This window comes from Bos javanicus, chromosome 8, assembly GCF_032452875.1.
Source record: "Bos javanicus breed banteng chromosome 8, ARS-OSU_banteng_1.0, whole genome shotgun sequence".
NCBI classification, from domain to species: Eukaryota; Metazoa; Chordata; class Mammalia; order Artiodactyla; family Bovidae; genus Bos; species Bos javanicus.
The window spans coordinates 50799710-50821180 of record NC_083875.1 but is presented as its reverse complement, the minus strand read 5'-3'; the positions used below and the strand labels follow the sequence as shown (position 1 = coordinate 50821180).

At 37.6% G+C, this 21471-nt stretch overlaps 1 protein-coding gene across 1 annotated transcript; it reads right to left on the bottom strand.

Moving 5' to 3' along the window:
• Positions 1-18736: 18736 nt before the first annotated feature.
• On the bottom strand, positions 18737-19718 carry LOC133253414 (uncharacterized; the record flags this gene model as incomplete). The annotated part of the gene is made up of 1 exon (XM_061427044.1): positions 18737-19718. A coding segment is annotated over exon 1 (942 nt), but the record flags the coding sequence as incomplete, so codon positions are not given.
• Between the last annotated feature and the right edge of the window lie 1753 nt (positions 19719-21471).

Sequence of the window (21471 nt, the reverse complement as noted above, 5' to 3'; positions counted from 1 at the left end):
GGAGAAGACTCTTGAGAGTCCCTTGGACTGCAAGGAGACCAAACCAGTCAATCCTAAAGGAAATCAGTCCTGAATATTCACTGGAAGAACTGATGCTAAAGCTGAAACTTCAATTCTTTGGCCCCTGATGCGAAGAACTGATTCATTGGAAAAGACCCTGATGCTGGGAAAGATTGAAGGCAGTAGGAGAAGGGGATGACAGAGGATGAGATGATTGGATGGCATCACCAACTCGATGGACATGAGTCTGAGCAAGCTCTGGGAGTTGGTGATGGACAAGAAAGCCTGGCATGCCGTAGGCCATGGGGTTGCAAAGAGTTTGGACATGACTGAGTGACTAAACTGATACCTGAATGGTCTAGTGGTTTTCCCTACTTTCTTCAATTTAAGTCTGAATTTTGAAACACCTAATGCATGATCTGAGCCACAGTCAGCTCCTCAAGGTATATGCCCAGTAGTGGGGTTACTGGGTCACATGGTAGTTTTATTCCTAGTTTTTTAAGGAATCTCCATATTATTCTCCATAGTGGTTGTATGAGTTTGCATTCCCACAATGTAAGAGCATTCCCTTTTTCCAGACCCTCTCCAGCATTTATTGTTTGTAGATTTTTTGATGATGACCATTCTGACCAGTGTGAAGCAATGCCTCACTGTAGTTTTGATTTGCATTTCTCTAATAATAAGCAATTTTGAGCATCTTTTCATGTGTTTATTAGCCATCTGTATATCTTCTTTGGAGAAGTGTCTGTTTAGGTCTTCTGCCCACTTTTTGATTGGGTTGTTTGTTTTTCTGGTATTAAAATGCATGAGCTGCTCGTATGCTTGTATATTTTGGAGATTAATTCTTTTTCAGTTGTTTCGTTTGCTATTATTTTCTCACATTCTAAGGGTTGATTTTTCACCTTGCTTATAGTTTCCTTTGTTATGCAAGAGCTTAAACCCTTCTTTGACTTGGGCTTCTGCTAAAGAATAATATATTTAAAATCAAGCTTACTAAATCTTGATTGATTGAGATCTGTTTGTTATACTGTTAGAAAGCTTCTTATTTAAAAGAATGGAGTCTAAGGTGTCATGTCTGATATTTCCAAAGTCTTAACAAAGGATTTATAGTCACAACTTCAATATCTTTAGACCATGGTATCCTGAGAGTTTCCTGAATTTGACCTCCACTCAGAAGTCCTTTCTTGATTTTAACATTGTTTGCCATCTGCGGAGACAGAATTTTCAAAATAAGCCAGGGCTGGCTTCTTTTTGTTTAACAGTTCTTCCTTTAGCTTCTGCATTGCCTCTTACATCTCACCATTAGCAGCAAGAAGAAACCAGATGGCAACATCAACAGTGTCTGGTTTAAAGTCTCCTTTGCAAGATCATCTGCCCCCCAGTTCATAATTCTATGAACAGTTGTGTCCAAGGCACTTTAAGCTTTCGCGGACCCTCTTTTCAAAACCTTTCCAGCTTCTGACCACTGCTTAGTTCAAAGACACTTCCGTATTTATATATATCTGTGTGTATATATATGTATATATATTATTTTCTTAGCAGCATTGGGTACCAAGATCTGAATTAATAATCTATTGCCATATAACAAATTAATCTAATATTTAGCAGCTTAAAAACATAATTTATTATTTAATGAAGTTCATGAATGTAAGAAATTCAAGTTGTCTTAGGTGAATGGTTCTGCTTCAAGAGTATCTTATGAAGTTGCACCCAAGATATTGGTTGAGGTTTCAGGCACTTTTAACTTTTCCTGGGGCTAGAGAATCTTAATTCCAAGTCCACTCCAATTGTTATTGGCAGAGATTCTCAGCTCCTTGTCATATGGACCTCTCCATAAGGCAGTAAATGACTTGGCAACTGACTTCCTGCAGAAGACATATCAAGGAACAAGTGAGAATTATACCACACTGCCTCTTATGATATTTTATGGGTCACTCTGACTTTTTCTGTTTCTTGTGCATTCACTCAGCTTGGGCTGGAGCATGTGGCAAGCCAGTCATGGGTAATGGGATAGCTGCTAGAACAGATATCTCCCTACCCTGCCTTAGGGTATAGTCAGGACAACTGTGCTCCTCATGAGCAGAGTCCACCTTCTCCAATCTTCCCATCTGACCCAGAAGACTGCCAACTAGCCAAGGTGGCTTGCCCTCCACAAAGGGTCCCAGGTCTGGGGTGCCCACTCTCTGGCTTGATCCACCACTCACTCTCCATGATGGGTGTCCACTCTTATAATCTCTTTTTCTCTGAGTCCCCTCCCAGGGGCACATGCCCTGACCTGACCACTTTTCTTCTGGTCTTAACGGTAAAGCATCTGCCTGCAATATGGGAGACCTGGGTTCAATCCCTGGGTTGGGAAGATCCGCTGGAGAAGGAAATGGCAACCCACTTGCCTGGAAAATCCCATGGACAGAGGAACCTGGTAGGCTACAGTCCATGGGATCGCAAAGAGTCGGACAAGACTGAGCGGCTTCACTTTCTTTCTTTCTTTCTATCCAATTATGTGTGCATTTTCCTTCCAGCTTTGGATGTATAGTAGTCCTCCTGCCAGTTTCCAGTTAGTTTTCAGTTTTCATTGGGGATATTCCTCATGTAAATGTACTTTTGATATGTTCTTTGGGGGAGGTGAGCACCATGTCCTCTTACTCTACCATCTTCATTCCCAAATTCCCCCTTTTTAACATTTAACTCACTTTAAAAAATTGAAGTATAATTGATTTACAATATTGAGTTAGTTTCATACAGTGAAGTCACTCAGTTATGTGTGTATATATATTAATACACAATATATATATGTATGTATATTTATGGGGTTTCCCTGGTGACTCAAATGGTAAAGAATCCACCCGCAATGCAGGAGACCTGAGTTCAATCCCTGGGTTGGGAAGATCCCCTGGAGGAGCGCATGGTGACCCACTCCAGTATTCTTGCCTGGAGAGTCTCAATTCCCCATAGACAGAGCTACAGCTGGCACGCTGTAGTCCATGAGGTTGCAAAGATTTGGACCCGACTGCGTCACTAAGCACAGCACTGCATATGTATATATTTTTGTGTATTTTAGCTTATTTTCCACTATAGATTATTGAAAATATTGAATATGTTTTCCTGCATCATATAATAAATCCTTGTTTCTTATGTATAGTAATTGCTATTTTTGAATTCCATACTTCTAATTTTTCCCTCCCCACTCCCTTCTGCTTTTGGTAACCAGAAACTTGTTTTCTATGTCTGTGTCATTCATTATTTTTTAAAAAAATGTTTTCTGAATCAGTGGTTCTCAACTATGGCATGTCTTCATTAATATGCCAAGGGGAATTTATTATTGTCATTAATATAATTATCATCAGGCCTATAGATATGAGTTTAAAGTAAATTATGGGGGATTCAAGATTATTTTTCTAATAATGCTAGCTTGATTTATTGGCATTCTGATACAGATAGGTTAGATAGATAGAGTTCAAATTAGAATTAGAATAGTATATACTATGAAAATCACATATATGTTGCAGACTGTATTATTTATACTACCATTCATAACAAGTGATCATTACTAATACATTATCAGTGAAATGCATTAAGCTATGTGAAAGATAAAAAATTATCCTTCACAACTCTTTAAGTAGCCAATAAAGGACATTATATGTGTCATACACAAATCTTTGTTGAGTCTAACAAAGTTAGTTTTTCCTTTATTGTAAGAAAAAGATTCATGGTTCTAATCAGTGTGTGTGTGTGTTTACATCTGACCAGTGGAGTCTTCTTTAGCCTGATGAGAGGTTCATACTTAGTGGAGTTGGCAGAGTGGCAGGGTGGCTAGTGGTGTGATGGTAATCAAGTCATAGGTGCATAGGGACAGCAAACTCATACTTCTTTACTCTGAGGTCTGCATTGGCTGAATGTAGGCAGAAATTTATAACTATATTTTTTTGTTTTGCTTTATTTTCTTTTTTTTTTTTTTTGGTTTTGCTGAGCATATAGTTGTATCAACATATGTTCACTGAATATATGATGTAAATGCTTTGTATCATTAGCTGTGGTGTTGATTGCAAATATTATAGTTTTCAAATTCAGTGCAAAATTAATTTCAGATTTTCTTAACATATGAATAAGTCTGTGGGAAACATGGCAAGCCTCTGAATATTACCTGTTACATGTGTGGTTGCTGTAAAACAAAACAAAACAAAAAACTGCTGGTACTATTGGGTACTGCTGGTACTACAAGAAGTTACCCTTGACTTTGATGATGTGGTCCTTTGGGACCTTTGTCAGCAAAGTGATGTCTCTTCTTTACAATATGCTATCTAGGTTTGTCACAGCTTTCTTTCCAAGGAGCATACATCTTTTAAATTCATGGCTGCAGTCACTGTTCACAGTAATTTTGGAGCCCAAGAAAATAAAATCTGTCATTGTTCCCGCTTTTCCCCCTTCTATTTGCCATGAAGTGATGGGACCGGATGTCATGATCTTAGCATTTTGAATGTTGAGTTTTAAGTCAGCTTTTTTACTCTCCTGTTTCACTCTCATCATGAGGCTCTTTAGTTCCTCTTCATGTTCTGTCATTAGATAGGATGCATACCTGAGGCTGTTGATATTTCTCTCAACAATCTTGATTCCAGCTTGTGATTCATCCAGCCTGGAATTTTGCATGCTGTAATCTGCACAGAAGATAAATAAATAGGGTGATGTATAAATCCTTGTCATGTTCCTTTCCCAATTTTGAACCATGTTCAATTCTTTATCATGATTAGTGAACAATAAAATGAACAGAGAAAAGCAGCCTTTACTAAAATACTAAGTTAAATCTTCATGTAGTTTTAAAACCCTCACTTTAAAGACAGTTCTGTTGAACTGAGAATTTTGTTCCAGGAGATGCAAGCAACTGAGCATCCGTGCATGTAAAATTCTTAGGGTAAGAGGAAAAGTAGATTCACCTGAGAAATGCATCACATGATTTTACCTTTAAAATTTTATGTCTCTAGTTTATGTCAAATGCACATATCCAACTTATATTTTATGGCTTCCCTGGTGGCTCAGCTGTAAAGAATCTGCCTGCAATGCAGGAGACCTGGGTTCATTCCTTGGGCTGGGAAGATCCCCTGGAGAAGGGAACAGCTACCTACTCCAGTATTCTGGCCTGGAGAATTCCAGGGACTTTATAGTTTGTGGAGTCACAAAGAGTCAGACATGACTGAGCAACCTTCACTTCACTTTCACTTTCATCTTGTATTTTAGCTTTTATAATTTTTCCTTATGTTATATACATAGAATAATATATTAATACATTTTACGTTATATATTTGTGTTTTATAAATTTAAATATGTAAATCTACATATGTATATATAGCACTTCCCAGGTGGTGCTAGTGGTAAAGAACCCACCTGCTAATGCAGGAGACAGAAAAGGTGCCCGTTCAATCCCTGGGTTGGAAAAATCCCCTAGAGGAGGGCCTGGCAACCCTCTCCAGTATTCTTACCGAGAATCCCATGGACAGAGGAGCCTGGTGGACTTAGTCCATGGGGTTGCAAAGAGTCCAATGTGGCTAAGTCACTTCAGTTGTGTCCGAGTTGGACCATTAAGAAAGCTTAGTGTCGAAGAACTGATGCTTTTGAACTGTGGTGTTGGAGAAAACTCTTGAGAGTCCCTTGGACTGCAAGAAGATCAAACCGTTCAATCCTAAAGGAAATCAGTCCTGAATGTTCATTGGAAGGACTGATGCTGAAGCTGAAACTCCCAATACTTTGGCCACCTGATGCAAAGAACAGACTCCTTGGAAAAGACCCTGATGCTGGGAAAGATTGAAGGCGGGAGGAGAAGGGGACAACAGAGGATGAGATGGTTGAATGGTATCACCGACTGGGTGGACATGAGTTTGAGCAAGCTCTGGAAATTGGTGATGGACAGGGAAGCCTGGCATGCTGCAGTCCACAGGGTCACAAAGAGTTGGACACGACTGAGCAGCTGATATGATATATACTCATGAAAGTTCATGAATGTTCATGAAAGTTCAAAAATGCAATAAATTAAAATGTTGCAAAAAGTATACATGATTTGAATAAATATATATGGCTCCTCTATCTTTTCTATATGTCTTACATTCTTTGAGCTTCATTTACTTAACCTAGGTTTAACAAAAGTTTACTAAGAAAACAATATTTTTTTTTTCACAAGTATCATTTCCTTGTGTTAGTTTCTTTGCTTTGCTTTTCTCTGAGTACCCACGGATTTCCTACAGTGTTTTATGAAGAAAATTAGTTGTTTGTATTTTTATTTTTTTTTAAGAAGAACTTCATGCATAAAGAAGTGCTAAATGCTGGGTTAAATTAAGCTCTACCAGCTTCTTTATTTCAGGATTTTCCAGAGAATTTGTTAACTAATGTGCATAGTGAATTATTAAATGGGAGTTATAGCATTTTGACATTTTTTTAAACTCAGAAAATCCTCTCATTTTACCCCCTCTTTTTTCCAGAAGTGTTTTCCAGTATTCTTCTTCCATGAAAACATTGTTTTTCTTTCAAAGTTCATTTACTCACAGCCTCTGAGACCCTCAGCTTGAGATATTTGAAGATTCTACTACAGATTGACCATATTTCAAAATCATTTGATGTATATCACCATCAGTGCTGTATATCCCTTCCATAAAATATATACTAAAGCCAGTTAATGGTACAATGAAATACAAGTAGTTATAGTAAAAATTTGCATATCATTAATTCCAAAAATTATCTTATTTAAATCTCCCTTAGATAAAATCAGTGGTAATATCTATACTATATCAATATGAGAAGTTGGATGATTTGTTCAAAGTCACAGCTAATAAGCGGCAGGATGTGAACTAAATGTTGTGTTTCCATGTTCAATGATCTGCCCGCTTATCAAATACATTTAAATGTTTTACATAAAGCATGCAAGCACATATGTACATTGCCTACTTTATCATTGTCCCTGATTATTTTTGTGAGGTAGGATGTCAAAAACATTTTAATGAAATTGATATCATAAAAAATACTGCTTTCAGATATGCTTACCCAAAATGCCACATTTGGTAATTTTGCCATGCATTCATATAGCAGATTTCTAGGATAGCACTTCATTCAATTCTGAAATATAATTTTCTGGTGTTAAATAGAGCAACAGGTCAACAACACATACACTATCATAACATGATTGTTGACAAGGTGTGAGAAAAATAAGCTCACAAGAAGAAACTAGAAAAATTCTGCAAATGCCAGTTAGAATGAAAACAGCACTGGTAAAATAAAATGTAACATATCTTGAGGCACTGCCAAACTATACATTTTTCATTTAGCAAACTTGACATAGTCTTCTCAAAGTCAGCAAAATTATATAACAGAGTAGCTTTGGAACTTTGAGTTAGACTCATCTGATGCCAGTATTACCCTAATACCAAAACCAGAAAATGAAAGAGATGAATGTCTCCCATGAGATTAATTTTTAAAATATCAGCAAAGTATTAGGAAATTAAATCCAGCAAAGTATAAAAAGACTTTCACATCAAGACCAAGAGAGATTTATCCCAGGTATGCAAGGATGTGGCACTCAAAAGTTATTAATCAGTGTAGCCTATCATTTCATTGGTCTAAAGAAGAAAAATTAATATAACAACTGATACAAAAAATAATTTGAGAAAATTCAGCATCCATTCATTATGAAAACTCTCAGTAAAATAAAAGAACTTCCTCAAATTGATTAAAAGGTGTTAAAAGAAAAAACTGAAGTTATTTCCATACTTAAGGTTGAACTGCTGAAAACTTTCCCATGATCATGAGGAAGAAGACGGGGGTGTCTACACTGACCACACTTACTTGGCATAGTACTAGAAATTATAACACAATAGAAAAAAGAAATAAAAAGCACATTGGAAAGGAAGAAATAAAAGTGTGCCAAATTACAGGTGCCATGGTTGTCTATGCAAAATTTGAATCTACAAAAGAATTCCTAGGATTAATGAGTTCAGTAGAATTGATTTCAGAAGGACAAGCACTACATGATTGCTTTCATATCATATGCATAGAAATAGACAGTAGGATGGCAGGATGGTGTTTACCAGAGCATGGGAGGGAGGAAGGTATAGGAAGTTGTTGAAAAGATATAGAGTTAATACAACATGAGTGAGTTCTAGAGATCTGCTGTATAATTAAGTGCCTGTAGTTAACAATATAGTTAACAATGAAGTATTATGCACTTAAAATTTTGTTAAGAAGTTAAATATCCTGCTAAATATTTTTTATCACAGGTCAAACAAACGGAAAACAAAGGGACACAAGGAAACTTTTGGAGGTGAAGAATTATTTATTACCTTCATTGTGGTGGTAGTAACATTTATGTATGCATATGTCCAAACACATCAAATTGTGTACATTATGTGCAGATATTTTTTCTAATTATATCTCAATAAAGCCGGAAAAAATACCCTTAAAGCCAGTACAGAAGGTATCAATTGAGTTTCTACATACTAATAATGAACATTGTTACTTAGGTTAATAACTGAAGTTAAAAATACACATGCTCCAAATAAAGAGACATACTTTAATTAGATATAACAAAACAGATTAAGAATCTCTCTGCTGAAAATTACAAAATGCTCATGAAAGAAACTAAAGTCTGAAATGAAGAGACATAGTGGGCTCATCAGCTTGAAAACTCACATTAGCAAAGATGTCAATACTCCCCAAATTAATCTTTCAACTAAAGTGCAAAAGTAATTCAGTGGAAGAACAGCCTTTTAACAAATGGTGCTAGAGCAACTGGACAACTGTAAGCAAAAAAAAAAAAAAAAATTCAAAAAAGTAACTTGATCTAAACTTCACATCTTACATAAAAAGTAACTCAAAATGAATCACAGACTTAAGTGAAAGTGTATAACTACAAAACTTTTAGAAGGAAACATAGGAGAAAATCTTTGATATCTAGGATTAGGTAAATAGTTCTTAAACCTATCACTAAAAGCCTGATACTCAAAGGGAAAAATTAATAAATTGGACCTCACAAAAGATAAAATCTGCTTTTTTAAAAGGATAAACTGCAAGCAAGAGAGATGGGGTAAAAATATTTTCAAACCACATATTTGACAAAGACTTGCATCTAGAATAAAATCAATTCTCAAAACTGAACAATTTAACAGGCATTTCTTCAACAGGCATTTCACTGAAGGAGATATACAAATAAGCACATGAAAAGAAACTCAACATAGTCAATAACAAAATTAAAATTAAAAGCAAAATGAAAATTTAGGTGTAATGATGATCATATCTAGTGATAGTGATATTAGAATGACTGAAATTCTGTTTAAAATAAAAAGTATTAAAAACATCAAATGCTGGTGAGGATGATGAAAAACTGAATCATTCATATATTACTGGCAAGAATTTAAGATGTTACAGCCACACTGGAAAATAATTTGGCAGTTTCCTATAAAACTAAACATGCAAATTCTATACATTCCAGCAATTACACACTTGGGAATTTATCCCAGAGAAATGAAAACTTATGTTTATACAAAAACCTGTATACAAATGTTTATGGAAGCTTTATTTGGAATAGCCAAAAATTGGAAACACAAATGTTCTTCACTGGATGAATGATTAAAGAAAATGTGTTACATGAGTCCTCTGGAATATTACTCAGCAGTAAAAACAAAGAGACTAGTGGTATATTCAACAACTTGGATCTGTAGGAATTATGCTGAGTGAAAAAGCCACCTATTACAGATTACATACTATATCATTACTTTTACATAACATTCTTGAAATAAAGCAAAATCATGGAGACAGAGAAGAGATTAATGGTTTTCAGAGGTTAGGGATGAGGTGGGGACACACGATGAGAGATTTGTGTATTAAAGCAAGAGTGAAATAACATTTTTTTTTTCTTTCACACTGAGAAGATTAAAAAGCCTTTCCTATTGAGTGTTGGCCAGGGAAGATTGAATAGACACATCACTAAGGAGAATAAATCAAAGCAATCATTTTTAGAGGGGGCAGTGGTTAGCTTTACTTAAGCACTATGGCCTTGGAAACCACGATGCCCAAAAAATCCCCCTGCCATCCTTTTGTATTCCCAGAAATGGCTTATTTCAAAGACCCAGTCTTTCTCTCATGACTTAGACAAGACCTAAAGATGACCACTGTATTTACTTACCACAAGACACATGTCCAAATTCTTGTTTTGCTTTGTTTTTATTTTTGGTCTCATAAATGAGTGGCTGGACTGTCTGTCTCCAATGAGCAATCTGTACAAAAATACCTGCTAACTCAACTTGACCAGGCTTTAGCCAGGCTGCCTTCCTTCTCCAGGCCCCTGAACTTTGGCCCACCCTTCAGCACTGGAGCTTAAACGTGGAACAACCTGTCCTTAATGCCTCTCGCAAGAATCATCTGACCTCAGGGAAAAACTTTTCCTGATCAACTGTCCCATTACATCACCCGTTCAGCCCACTCCCCAACACCCGATTCTTAATAGTTTTGTTTATTCCTCTCTGTAAAATAAAACTGCCTTTCCATCCGACCTTTGAGATGTTGGCAGTTCTATAGTTGCGATGATCTTCCTACTGTAATAGGCCGCTTCACTCTGCAGCCCCAGTCTTTCTGATTAGAGCCTCTTGTTACTTCTGTTAGGATTTGTTTTTATTTGACAGACAGAAATTTAGCAGTGTCTACAAAAACTTAAAATGGGTATACTCTTTTACTTAGTAACTCATCTCGGATTGTTTTTGCAAAAATACTCATCCAAGTATGCCAAAAAAATGTGTATAAAGAACATTCACTTCAGTCTTACTTAAAACAGTAAAACAAACACAAAATAACACATTTAGAAAAAATCTAAATGCTTATCAACAAGGCACACCTAAATAAATCATGTCATCTGTGCATTAGAATATCATGTAGTTGTAAAAATAAAACAATGTTACTTCTGATTATGTTGATATAACAAGATGACTGTGAAGCTGTGTTTTAAAAAGAGCAAATTACATAACAATACTGCATGATACCATTTGTTCAAATTTTTTGTATATATGGACATTCACAGATTATAGACATGCATTTCTATATACATGTATTGATCTATCTATCTAGCTAGCTATAGAGAGAGAGACACTCAAGAATGCCTAGGAACTTTTTATGGAACTACATAATCTCATTAACAGCTACCAACTGAAAGCAGAATTTAGAGGAAGGAAGAGGCTTTTAGATTTTCCTTTATATGTATCTCTTTCTCCTATTTGGATGTTTTGCAACACACACATAATGTATGTTTATATATTTAATTTTTACTTAAGAAATTATATAATGTATTTTCCTTTGTACAGTTTTATTAATTTTGACACATGTCTAGATTTGTGTAACCATACTGTACTATACAATAATATATTCCTATTGACCATGCATGTTTTTTATAAGCCATGATCTAATTAAAATACCATGGAATATGTGGCCATTAATATTTTCATGAGACATTTGGTTTTTGAGGATGTTCATGTCCTTGGGGGCTCTGAATTCTTCAGGACATTTGCAACACTTAATTCTGGATTCAGCTGGACTGCCAGAAAGGCAGGAAGTTAAATTAGAATATTTACATAATATTACTTGAGGTGTTGACATTCTGTGGGTTCTGTATTGAAAAACATGCTGAGATTTTTAGCAATTTGGGAATGGCAGAGAGCAGTGAGTCAAAGTTCCCTCTCTAAAGTCAAGTTAGAATAACATGAACAGGAACTTAGAAGCAACAGCTGGGCTTAGTAGGGGCAGCTGGGTGGTCTAATGTTGAAGTGCATTGCAGACTCAGGCAGAATTGTGGTGAGATCTGGGGTGAAGATGGGGGAGAGTTGTAATCCAATATTTAGAGAACTATTGTAAGACTTTCCCAGCAGCTCTTTTACTTGGCAGTTAGGCAGGGCATCAGCAAGCAGTCCTTAAACTGTATTATTATTATTATTATTATATTTTATCCCTAAACTCATTGAAGGGTTTCCTTTGTTTGTTTTCCCAAAATAACTTTTCTCATTGTGCTTCGCATACTTATTTAAGGTCTGGATGTTCTCACTTTTAGCTCAGTGGATCTTTAGCCTCTTTGTAACTTGTAATTTATTCATTTATTTATTCAAATTTTTCCTAAGTGCTTACTGTATTTAAGATATGCACCAGTCAATAGAACAGACAAAAAGCCTCACTCCTGTGGGATAAAAATCCACTAAGTGAAGAGAGACCAAGCACATTTTTTTCTGTGCTAGGCAGAGGTGACATGATAGAAAATGAGCTGGTGTCACATTTGTCCATTAGATGGTCATGGAAGGTTGATCTAAACAGGATAAGTGAATTGAGATCTGAATAACCAGAAGGAGCAGCTCTAGGAGTACTGAGATGAAAAACATCAAGACATGAAGAACAGGTGGTATGAAGGCCCTGATGCCGTGTGAACTGGCTGGGAGAAGGGGAAAGAAGACCAGTGTGGGTAACAGAGCTAGCAAGCTGGCAGTATGATGTAGGAGTTGAATTAAATACCACCATGCAAGCAAGATAAGAACTTTGTGTTCCACTTGAAGTGTGCAGGGGAATTTAAAAAGATTTTTAAGTAGTGGAGGAGGGTAATGCTATCTGATTTCTGTATTCCAGAGATCAGTTTGGATGCTATGTAGAAGAGGCAGAAGAAGCACAGGAACCAGTTCAGAAAATACCCCAGTGATCCAGAGGAGAGATGATGCAGATTCAAACTCGGTAGTAATAGATAGGGGAAGATATGGATAAAATTGGGACATAGTGAAGATGTTAGAAATTAGGTTTTTCTCCCTCCTGTATATTTCCATCTAGGCATTCTGTAACTTAGCTGCTCACCTTATTTCATGCATGACTGTTGAAATTGGAGGCAACAGAGGTTTGTGTCTATTGTCGTGCCTAGTGCCATATGTTGGGAAAATGAAATGGATTTGGAAATCTTTCAACCCTAATTGAATCATGAAATGTCAGAGTCTCACAGTGTTTATACAGGTACCAGCTGGGATCCTCCTCTCCATGGATAAACATCAACAGAACTTTATTCTCGTGGACCCTCTGTAATAGAAGCCTGCTTACTAAGGGGTGAGAGGTGTTATGGTGATGTGTAGATGATTTCAGTTAAAAGATGTGAAATCAATAGATATAACAATAAAGAAATCAATAGATATAACAATAAAGCATTTGTAAAATGTTTCTTCTCTGACTTGGGTAACAGATGCCTCTACATGGCTGTTAGCATCAATCCAACCCAGTGATCCTATGAGCTTCTGTTGCGGTTGTCTGAAATTCAGTAATATAAGACGTTAGGGAGACATTATGACTGTCTCATAATATGAGATGTTATGGTTGTTTGAGGAGGCCTTACAAATAGCTGTGAAAAGAAGAGAAGCCAAAAGCAAAGGAGAAAAGGAAAGATATAAACATCTGAATGCAGAGTTCCAAAGAATAGCAAGGAGAGACAAGAAAGCCTTCCTCAGCGATCAATGCAAAGAAATAGAGGAAAACAACAGGATGGGAAAGACTAGAGATCTCTTCAACAAAATTAGAGATACCAAGGGAACATTTCATGCAAAGATGGGCTCAATAAAGGACAGAAATGGTAAGAACCTAACAGAAGCAGAAGATATTAAGAAGAGGTGGAAAGAATACACAGAAGAACTGTACAAAAAAGAGCTTCACTACCCAGATAATCATGATGGTGTGATCACTCACCTAGAGCCAGACATCCTGGAATGTGAAGTCAAGTGGGCCTTAGGAAGCATCACTATGAACAAAGCTAGTGGAGATGATGGAATTCCAGTGGAGGTATTTCAAATCAAGAAGTGCTGCACTCAATATGTCAGCAAATTTAGAAAACTCAGCAGTGGCCACAGGACTGGAAAAGGTCAGTTTTCATTCCAATCCCAAAGAAAGGCAATGCCAAAGAATGCTCAAACTACCGCACAATTGCACTCATCTCACACGCTAGCAAAGTAGTGCTCAAAATTCTCCAAGCAAGGCTTCAGCAATACATGAACCGTGAACATTCAAATGTTCAAGCTGGTTTTAGAAGAGGCAGGAGAACCAGAGGTCAAATTGCCAACAGCTGCTGGATTATGGAAAAAGCAAGAGAGTTCCAGAAAAACATCTACTTCTGGTTTATTGACTATGCCAAAGCCTTTGACTGTTTGGATCACGATAAACTGTGGAAAAATTCTGAAAGAGATGGGAATACCAGACCATCTGACCTGCTTCTTGAGAAATTTATATGCAGGTCAGGAAGCAACAGTTAGAACTGGGCATGGAACAACAGACTGGTTCCAAATCAGGAAAGGAGTACATCAAGGCTGTATATTGTCCCCCTGCTTATTTAACTTATATGCAGAGTACATCATGAGAAATGCTGGGCTGGATGATGCACAAGCTGGAATCAAGATTGTCGGGAGAAATATCAATAACCCCAGATATGCAGATGACACCAATCTTATGGCAGAAAGTGAAGAAGAACTTTCAAGAGCCTCTTGATGAAAGTGAAAGAGGAGAGTGAAAAAGTTGGCTTAAAGCTCAACATTCAGGAAACGAAGATCATGGCATCCAGTTCCTTCACTTCATGGCAAATAGATGGGGAAACAGTGTCAAAATTTATTTTTTTGAGCTCCAAAATCACTGCAGATGGTGACTGCAGCCATGAAATTAAAAGACGCTTACTCCTTGGAAGGAAAGTTATGACCAACCTAGACAGCATATTAAAAAGCAAAAGACATTACTTTGCTACAAGGGTCCGTCTAGTCAAGGATATGATTTTTCCAATAGTCATGTATGGATGTGAGAGTTGGACTATAAAGAGAGCTGAGCACCAAAGAATTGATGCTTTTGAACTATGGTGTTGGAGAAGACTCTTGAGAGTCCCTTGGACTGCAAGGAGATCCAACCAGTCCATCCTAACGGAGATCAGTCCTGGGTGTTCATTGGAAGGACTGATGTTGAAGCTGAAACTCCAAATACTTTGGCCACCTGATGCGAAGAGCTGACTCATTTGAAAATATCCTGTTGCTGGGAAATATTGAGGGCAGGAGAATAAGGGGATGACAGAGGATGAGATGGTTGTATGGAATCACCGACTCAATGGACATGGGTTTGGGTGAACTCCAGGAGTTGGTGATGGACAGGGAGGCCTGGCGGGCTGTGGTTCATGTGGCCACAAAGAGTTGGACATGACTGAGCAACTGACTGACATTATGTAGAATGCACATATTAAAGATGGGACAAAGGGCTTATCATAATGCTAACATACTTTAGAGCATGTCCTCATATATTTAGAGCATTTCTTCATATATTTAGAGCATTTTTCCTACTAATAAATATAAAGAGAGGGAAGAATCCAGCTCAGAAATGAAGAGTGAACAAGAATTAGGAAAGGTACTCAGAATTTAACTAGAGTTGACTCAGGATGTAGAGTAAAACAACACACTTAACAATCACAAGAAGAAATCAATGAAACTAATATAGGGGAAATGAATAATATTGAACCAGTGGATTTTCCCAGATGATGGGCTATATCTGTGATACAGTATCTGAGTCTGATTGGCAGAGAGACTGGTTTTGAAGCATGGCTGATATTTCCTGTGAAAAAAATTAATTGCTGAGACAGCAGACCTTGCCTTTGGAAAGTATGATTGAGGTTTTTGTTTTTAAAAAATCCTTCTTTCTTCTTTACTGGCAAGTAATGAAGCTTGAGGGTGTTAACTGTTTAAGATTATTTAGCAATGGGGCAGGATTATTCTTGAAGAGGTGGGGCATCAGAATCCCCAGCTGAGGGAAAGGCAGAGAAGAAGATGCAATGCGTCTCTCTGCAGTGGACACTGATTCTGAGACATGACGACATGATTTCTGTCTTGAACCTTGAATCTGAGAAGTCTCCCTGGAGGGAAGACAGTAGAGGAGGAACCCCCTGCCTCATTGAAATCATTTCATTCCACTTCTCCCGAAGTCCATCACAGAGAAGGGGTACAGTAGGGTAAGATTTTAGAGTCTCCTCAGCTTTTCTGTTGTGAGCTGTTGCTGCTGCTGCTAAGTCGCTTCAGTCGTGTCCGACTCTGTGCTACCCCATAGACGGCAGCCCACTAGGCACCTCCGTCCCTGGGATTCTCCAGGCAAGAACACTGGAGTGGGTTGCCATTTCCTTCTCCAGTGCATGAAAGTGAAAAGTGAAAGAGTTTACCATTTTACCTCAGAACTTTAAGAGAAGAACTGGAGATTTCCATAACAACTTGTTCTCTGTATCCCTGCTCATCCCTTCATAGACCTTATAGGAAAAAGTAAATTACCTTCATTTATAGCCTACTTTCAGAAATGAAAAGCCTTGTGAGGCAAGAATTCTTCAAGGAAACAATCATTACTGCTGTGTCATCTTTCTCAAATTAATTATAGCATAGTTATAATAAATGCATTTCCCTTCATCTTTACTACCTTTTTCAGCTTAACGAAAAGACCAGATGTTACTAAATGGCGATCTTCTTTGTAGTACAATGCTGTGGTCTCTTGAGTTTAAGGCTCATATGCACAGGCCTTTCCACAGTCACGTGCCTAGGGAATAAGGCTGTGTTTGGGGTTAGTAAATCCAAAGACCTTAATTTTATTTAGCATTTCTTCAGCAATAGCTCTGCATTCACTAATGGCACCTTGAGTCCCTTGGGATAGTCACACATTAAACCAGAAATACACAAATTGTCATAATTGCAGAAGCAAGAGAAAATTTAACTCCTGAGTAACCATCATTTTTTCATGAGAGGAAACTGTCTGATGTACAGTTGAAAACTAATTTTGAATTAGGTGCTTAGTCGCTCGGTCATGTCAAGCTCGTTGTGACCTGATGGACTGTAGCCCTCCAGGGTCCTCTGTCCATGAGGATTCTCCAGGCAAGAATACTGGAATGGGTTGCCATGCCCTCCTCCAAGGGATCTTCTCAACCCAGGGATAGAATCCAGGTCTCCCACATTACAGGCGGATTCTTTATTGTCTGAGCCACCATGGATGCCTTTAAGAGAAGTTTAGATCAAAATAAATGATAAATGAAATCACTTGGCATTGAGCTTATTATTGGCCCCAAATAAATGTCAGGGTCCTTATCCATGGTGATCCCATCTTTGACCTTGGTATACATTAGATTATACCAAGTAGAGATAATGGAAAAATTCTTTAGATTGGAAAAATTTTGGACAATGTCTAATTTTTATATTCTCAAATAGAAAAAAAAATGAGGTGCAGAGAAGGCAAATAGTTAAAGAAGTCATAAAATTAAGAGTGATGTAGAAGAAATCAGTGAGTATTGGAGCCAGAAAATGGCCATTTGAATTTTTTGTCTCTATCACATCTTTGTGTGACTTTGGGCAAGTTTGTGAACTTCTTTGAGCTTCAGTGTAAAATGAATATATTAATACATGGCTCATTAATTTTTTGTTTGGCAGTCAAGTGAAATATGTTTTGAAGAATTGTCTTATGAACTACAGAAAACTAAAACGTGCTTATTGTTATTAAAGGAAGGAAAAAAATAACATATTGAGTTTGTATAAAGTTACAGAGCCTTTTCCTGAGAGCTTCACATAGCTACAACATATTTTATGAAGATTGCATTATTTTATTATTTTTACAACTGGGCAAACAGTGGCTTAGAATTGTGAGTGTCTGACCTAAGGTCACAGTTCAGTTCAGTTCAGTTCAGTCGCTCAGTCGTGTCCGACTCTTTGTGACCCCATGAATCCCAGCATGCCAGGCCTCCCTGTCCATCAACCAACTCCCGGAGTTCACTCAGACTCACGTCCATCAAGTCAGTGATGCCATCCAGCCATCACATCCTCTGGCATCCCCTTCTCCTCCTGCTCTCAATCCCTCCCAGCATCAGAGTCTTTTCCAATGAGTCAAGTCTTTGCATGAGGTGGCTGAAGTACTGGAGTTTCAGCTTTAGCATCATTCCTTCCAAAGAAATCTCAGTGCTAATCTCCTTCAGAATGGACTGGTTGAATCTCCTTGCAGTCCAAGGGACTCTCAAGAGTCTTCTCCAACACCACAGTTTAAAAGCATCAATTCTTTGGCGCTCAGCCTTCTTCACAGTCCAACTCTCACAACCATACATGACCACAGGAAAAATCATAGCTTTGACTAGACGAACCTTTGTTGGCAAAGTAATGTCTCTGCTTTTGAATATGCTATCTAGGTTGGTCATAACTTTCCTTCCAAGGAGTAAGTATCTTTTAATTTCATGGCTGCAGTCACCATCTGCAGTGATTTTAGAGCCCCAAAAAACAAAGTCTGACACTGTTTCCACTGTTTTCCCATCTATTTCCCATGAAGTGATGGGACTGGATGCCATGATCTTCGTTTTCTGAATGTTGAACTTTAAGCCAACTTTTTCACTCTCCACTTTCACCTTCATCAAGAGGCTTTTTAGTTCCTCTTCACTTTCTGCCATAAGGGTGGTGTCATCTGCACATCTGAGGTTATTGATATTTCTCCCAGCAATCTTGATTCCAGCTTGTGCTTCTTCCAGCCCAGCATTTCTCATGATGTACTCTGCATATAAGTTAAATAAGCAGGGTGACAATACACAGCCTTGATGTACTCCTTTTCCTATTTGGAATCAGTCTGTTGTTCCATGTCCAGTTCTAACTGTTGCTTCCTGGCCTGCATACAAATTTCTCAAGAGGCAGATCAGGTGGTCTGGTATTCCCATCTCTTTCAGAATTTTCCACAATTTATTGTGATCCACACAGTCAAACGCTTTGGCATAGTCAATAAAGCAGAAATAGATGTTTTTCTGGAACTCTGTTGCTTTTTCCATGATCCAGAGGATGTTGGCAATTTGATCCCTGGTTCCTCTGCCTTTTCTAAAACCAGCTTGAACATCAGGAAGTTCACGGTTCACATATTGCTGAAGCCTGGCTTGGAGAATTTTGAGCATTACTTTGCTAGCGTGTGAGATGAGTGCAATTGTGCGGTAGTTTGAGCATTCTTTGGCATTGCCTTTCTTTGGGATTGGAATGAAAACTGACCTTTTCCAGTCCTGTGGCCACTGCTGAGTTTTCCAAATTTGCTGGCATATTGAGTGCAGCACTTTCACAGCATCATCTTTCAGAATTTGAAATAGCTCAACTGGAATTCCATCAGCTCCGCTAGCTTTGTTCATAGTGATGCTTTCTAAGGCCCACTTGACTTCACATTCCAGGATGTCTGGCTCTAGGTGAGTGATCACACCATCGTGATTATCTGGGTAGTGAAGATCTTTTTTGTACAGTTCTTCTGTGTATTCTTGCCATCTCTTCTTAATATCTTCTGCTTCTGTTAGGTCCATACCATTTCTGTCCTTTATCGAGCCCATCTTTGCATGAAATGTTCCCTTGGTATCTCTAATTTTCTTGAAGAGATCTCTAGTCTTTCCCATCCTGTTGTTTTCCTCTATTTCTTTGCATTGATTGCTGAAGAAGGCTTTCTTATCTCTTCTTGCTGTTCTTTGGAACTCTGCATTCAGATACTTATATCTTTCCTTTTCTCCTTTGCTTTTGGCTTCTCTTCTTTTCACAGCTATTTGTAAGGCCTCCCCAGACAGCCATTTGGGTTTTTTGCATTTCTTTTCCATGGAGATGGTCTTGATCCCTGTCTCCTGTACAATGTCAGGAACACAGTTAACAAATGGCATATCAGTATAACAAAACTTCAAGGTTGGGTTCTGCTCTTGTCTTCTCCTTTCATTTTAGCTTTTCCCAGTTGGTTCTTCTAACATAAACTCTCCTTTTGATCCATTTCACTGGATTATCCTTTTCAAAGATATTTTAATAAAGCTTATAAAAATGAGAAGTTTAGCATTTAACTTCTATAATCACTTAGAAAATAAATAAATATTCCTTTTAACTAGTGAGACCACTATAACGGGAGAAAGTGCCAAAGAGGTCACACTACTTTGGATGGAGATAGTATTGGTTGTTCAAGGAAAAAGTAGTCTGTCTGTATGACCATGCAAAACATGTCTGAAAGAGCCCCCTCAAACATTAATTCCAAACAGGTCCTCTTCTTAGGTAGGTGTTTGTTTACCATGTTTTTGTCAGTGACATCTGTAGACACTAGATGTTTTATTTCTGAATTTTTAGTTCTTGAACATGTATATAATGTTTTCAAGCAATGGGAAAATCTTCCCTGCACACCACCCGTCAGAAGACATTTGGCAATTTGCCATTCTCTTTATCACAACCTAGGGATGGGACTGCAGCTGGCTTCTAGTGGGTAGAGGCCATTGATGCTGCTAGATATCTTATAAGGCACAGAACAGACCCACAGCAAAGAATGACCTAGCCCAACTTTTTAAAAATAATACTTTTCATTAGAATGGGGTTCCATCATTTTCAAAACATTATGCATATGTATTATCTTACTGATCTGCACAAAATCACTGTAGGGTAGAATATTTCTTTCATTTATAGATGAGGAGATTTAGGTTTGAAAGGGATAAGCAGTTTTACCAAAGCCATGTGACTAGGAAAGAGAAAGTGTTAGAACATGAAAATTCATCTTCTGTCTCTTCACATCCTACTTTCCATGTTTTTCCTTGCAATCTTGTGGTCAGAGATGAATATGCCAGTCTCTTTCTTCTCAAGCCTTGCATGATGCCTCCTACCTGCTAGAGCGTCAAACATATGCACTGATTGACTGACTAATTGTAAAGGACCTCAGGGACAGCTACTCATATTATTCCATTCTAATTTTTACAGAAAAAAAAAGTAGGTCAACTCAGACCCTTGGGAATATTTCTGTGTAAATTTCACATGCATTTTATTTCCTATAAATAAACTTTATTTTACTTCTATGTTCTTGATTTTGCTCCACTGTAAATCCTAGACCACATCAAAGTGCAAAAACTTAAAACTTACAGTGAGCAATAGAATGTAGCGACTTGGTATCTGCCTCTTTAGCTGAGATATTCACATAGGAACATGAAGGCAGAGACAGGAGGAGGAACCAGCTTTTTGAGTGACAGCACATTTCAATGGCAGGTAAAGGACAAAGGAAACAGAACTGAGGCAATATACTTAAAACAACAATAACAACAGTTTCAACAAAAGCAGTAATCTGTATGGTTTTCTTTCAGGATTTCCATCCCAAAACTAATTTATTAAGGTGGTATGTTAACAGTGCACAACAATAGTAAGGCTGACTTAGTTTTATATTTAGCTCAAGAAGCAATTAAAGTCTGAAAGAGAAAGAACACCCAGTCTGCACATGATGGACAAATTGCAAGATGTTCAACACATTTGTTTAGCAGACAGTAGAAACAATCCACCTGCAAATTTGAAACTTTCTCCATCCTTGGGTTGAAATTTTGTAAATGAAAGCCATCAGTTAATTTGGTCAATTCAGTAGGAAAAAAAAAAAAGTTATTTGGCAATATGTCAAAATATGTTCTGAGGGAGGAAAAAAAAAACAAAAAATGTACTCTTA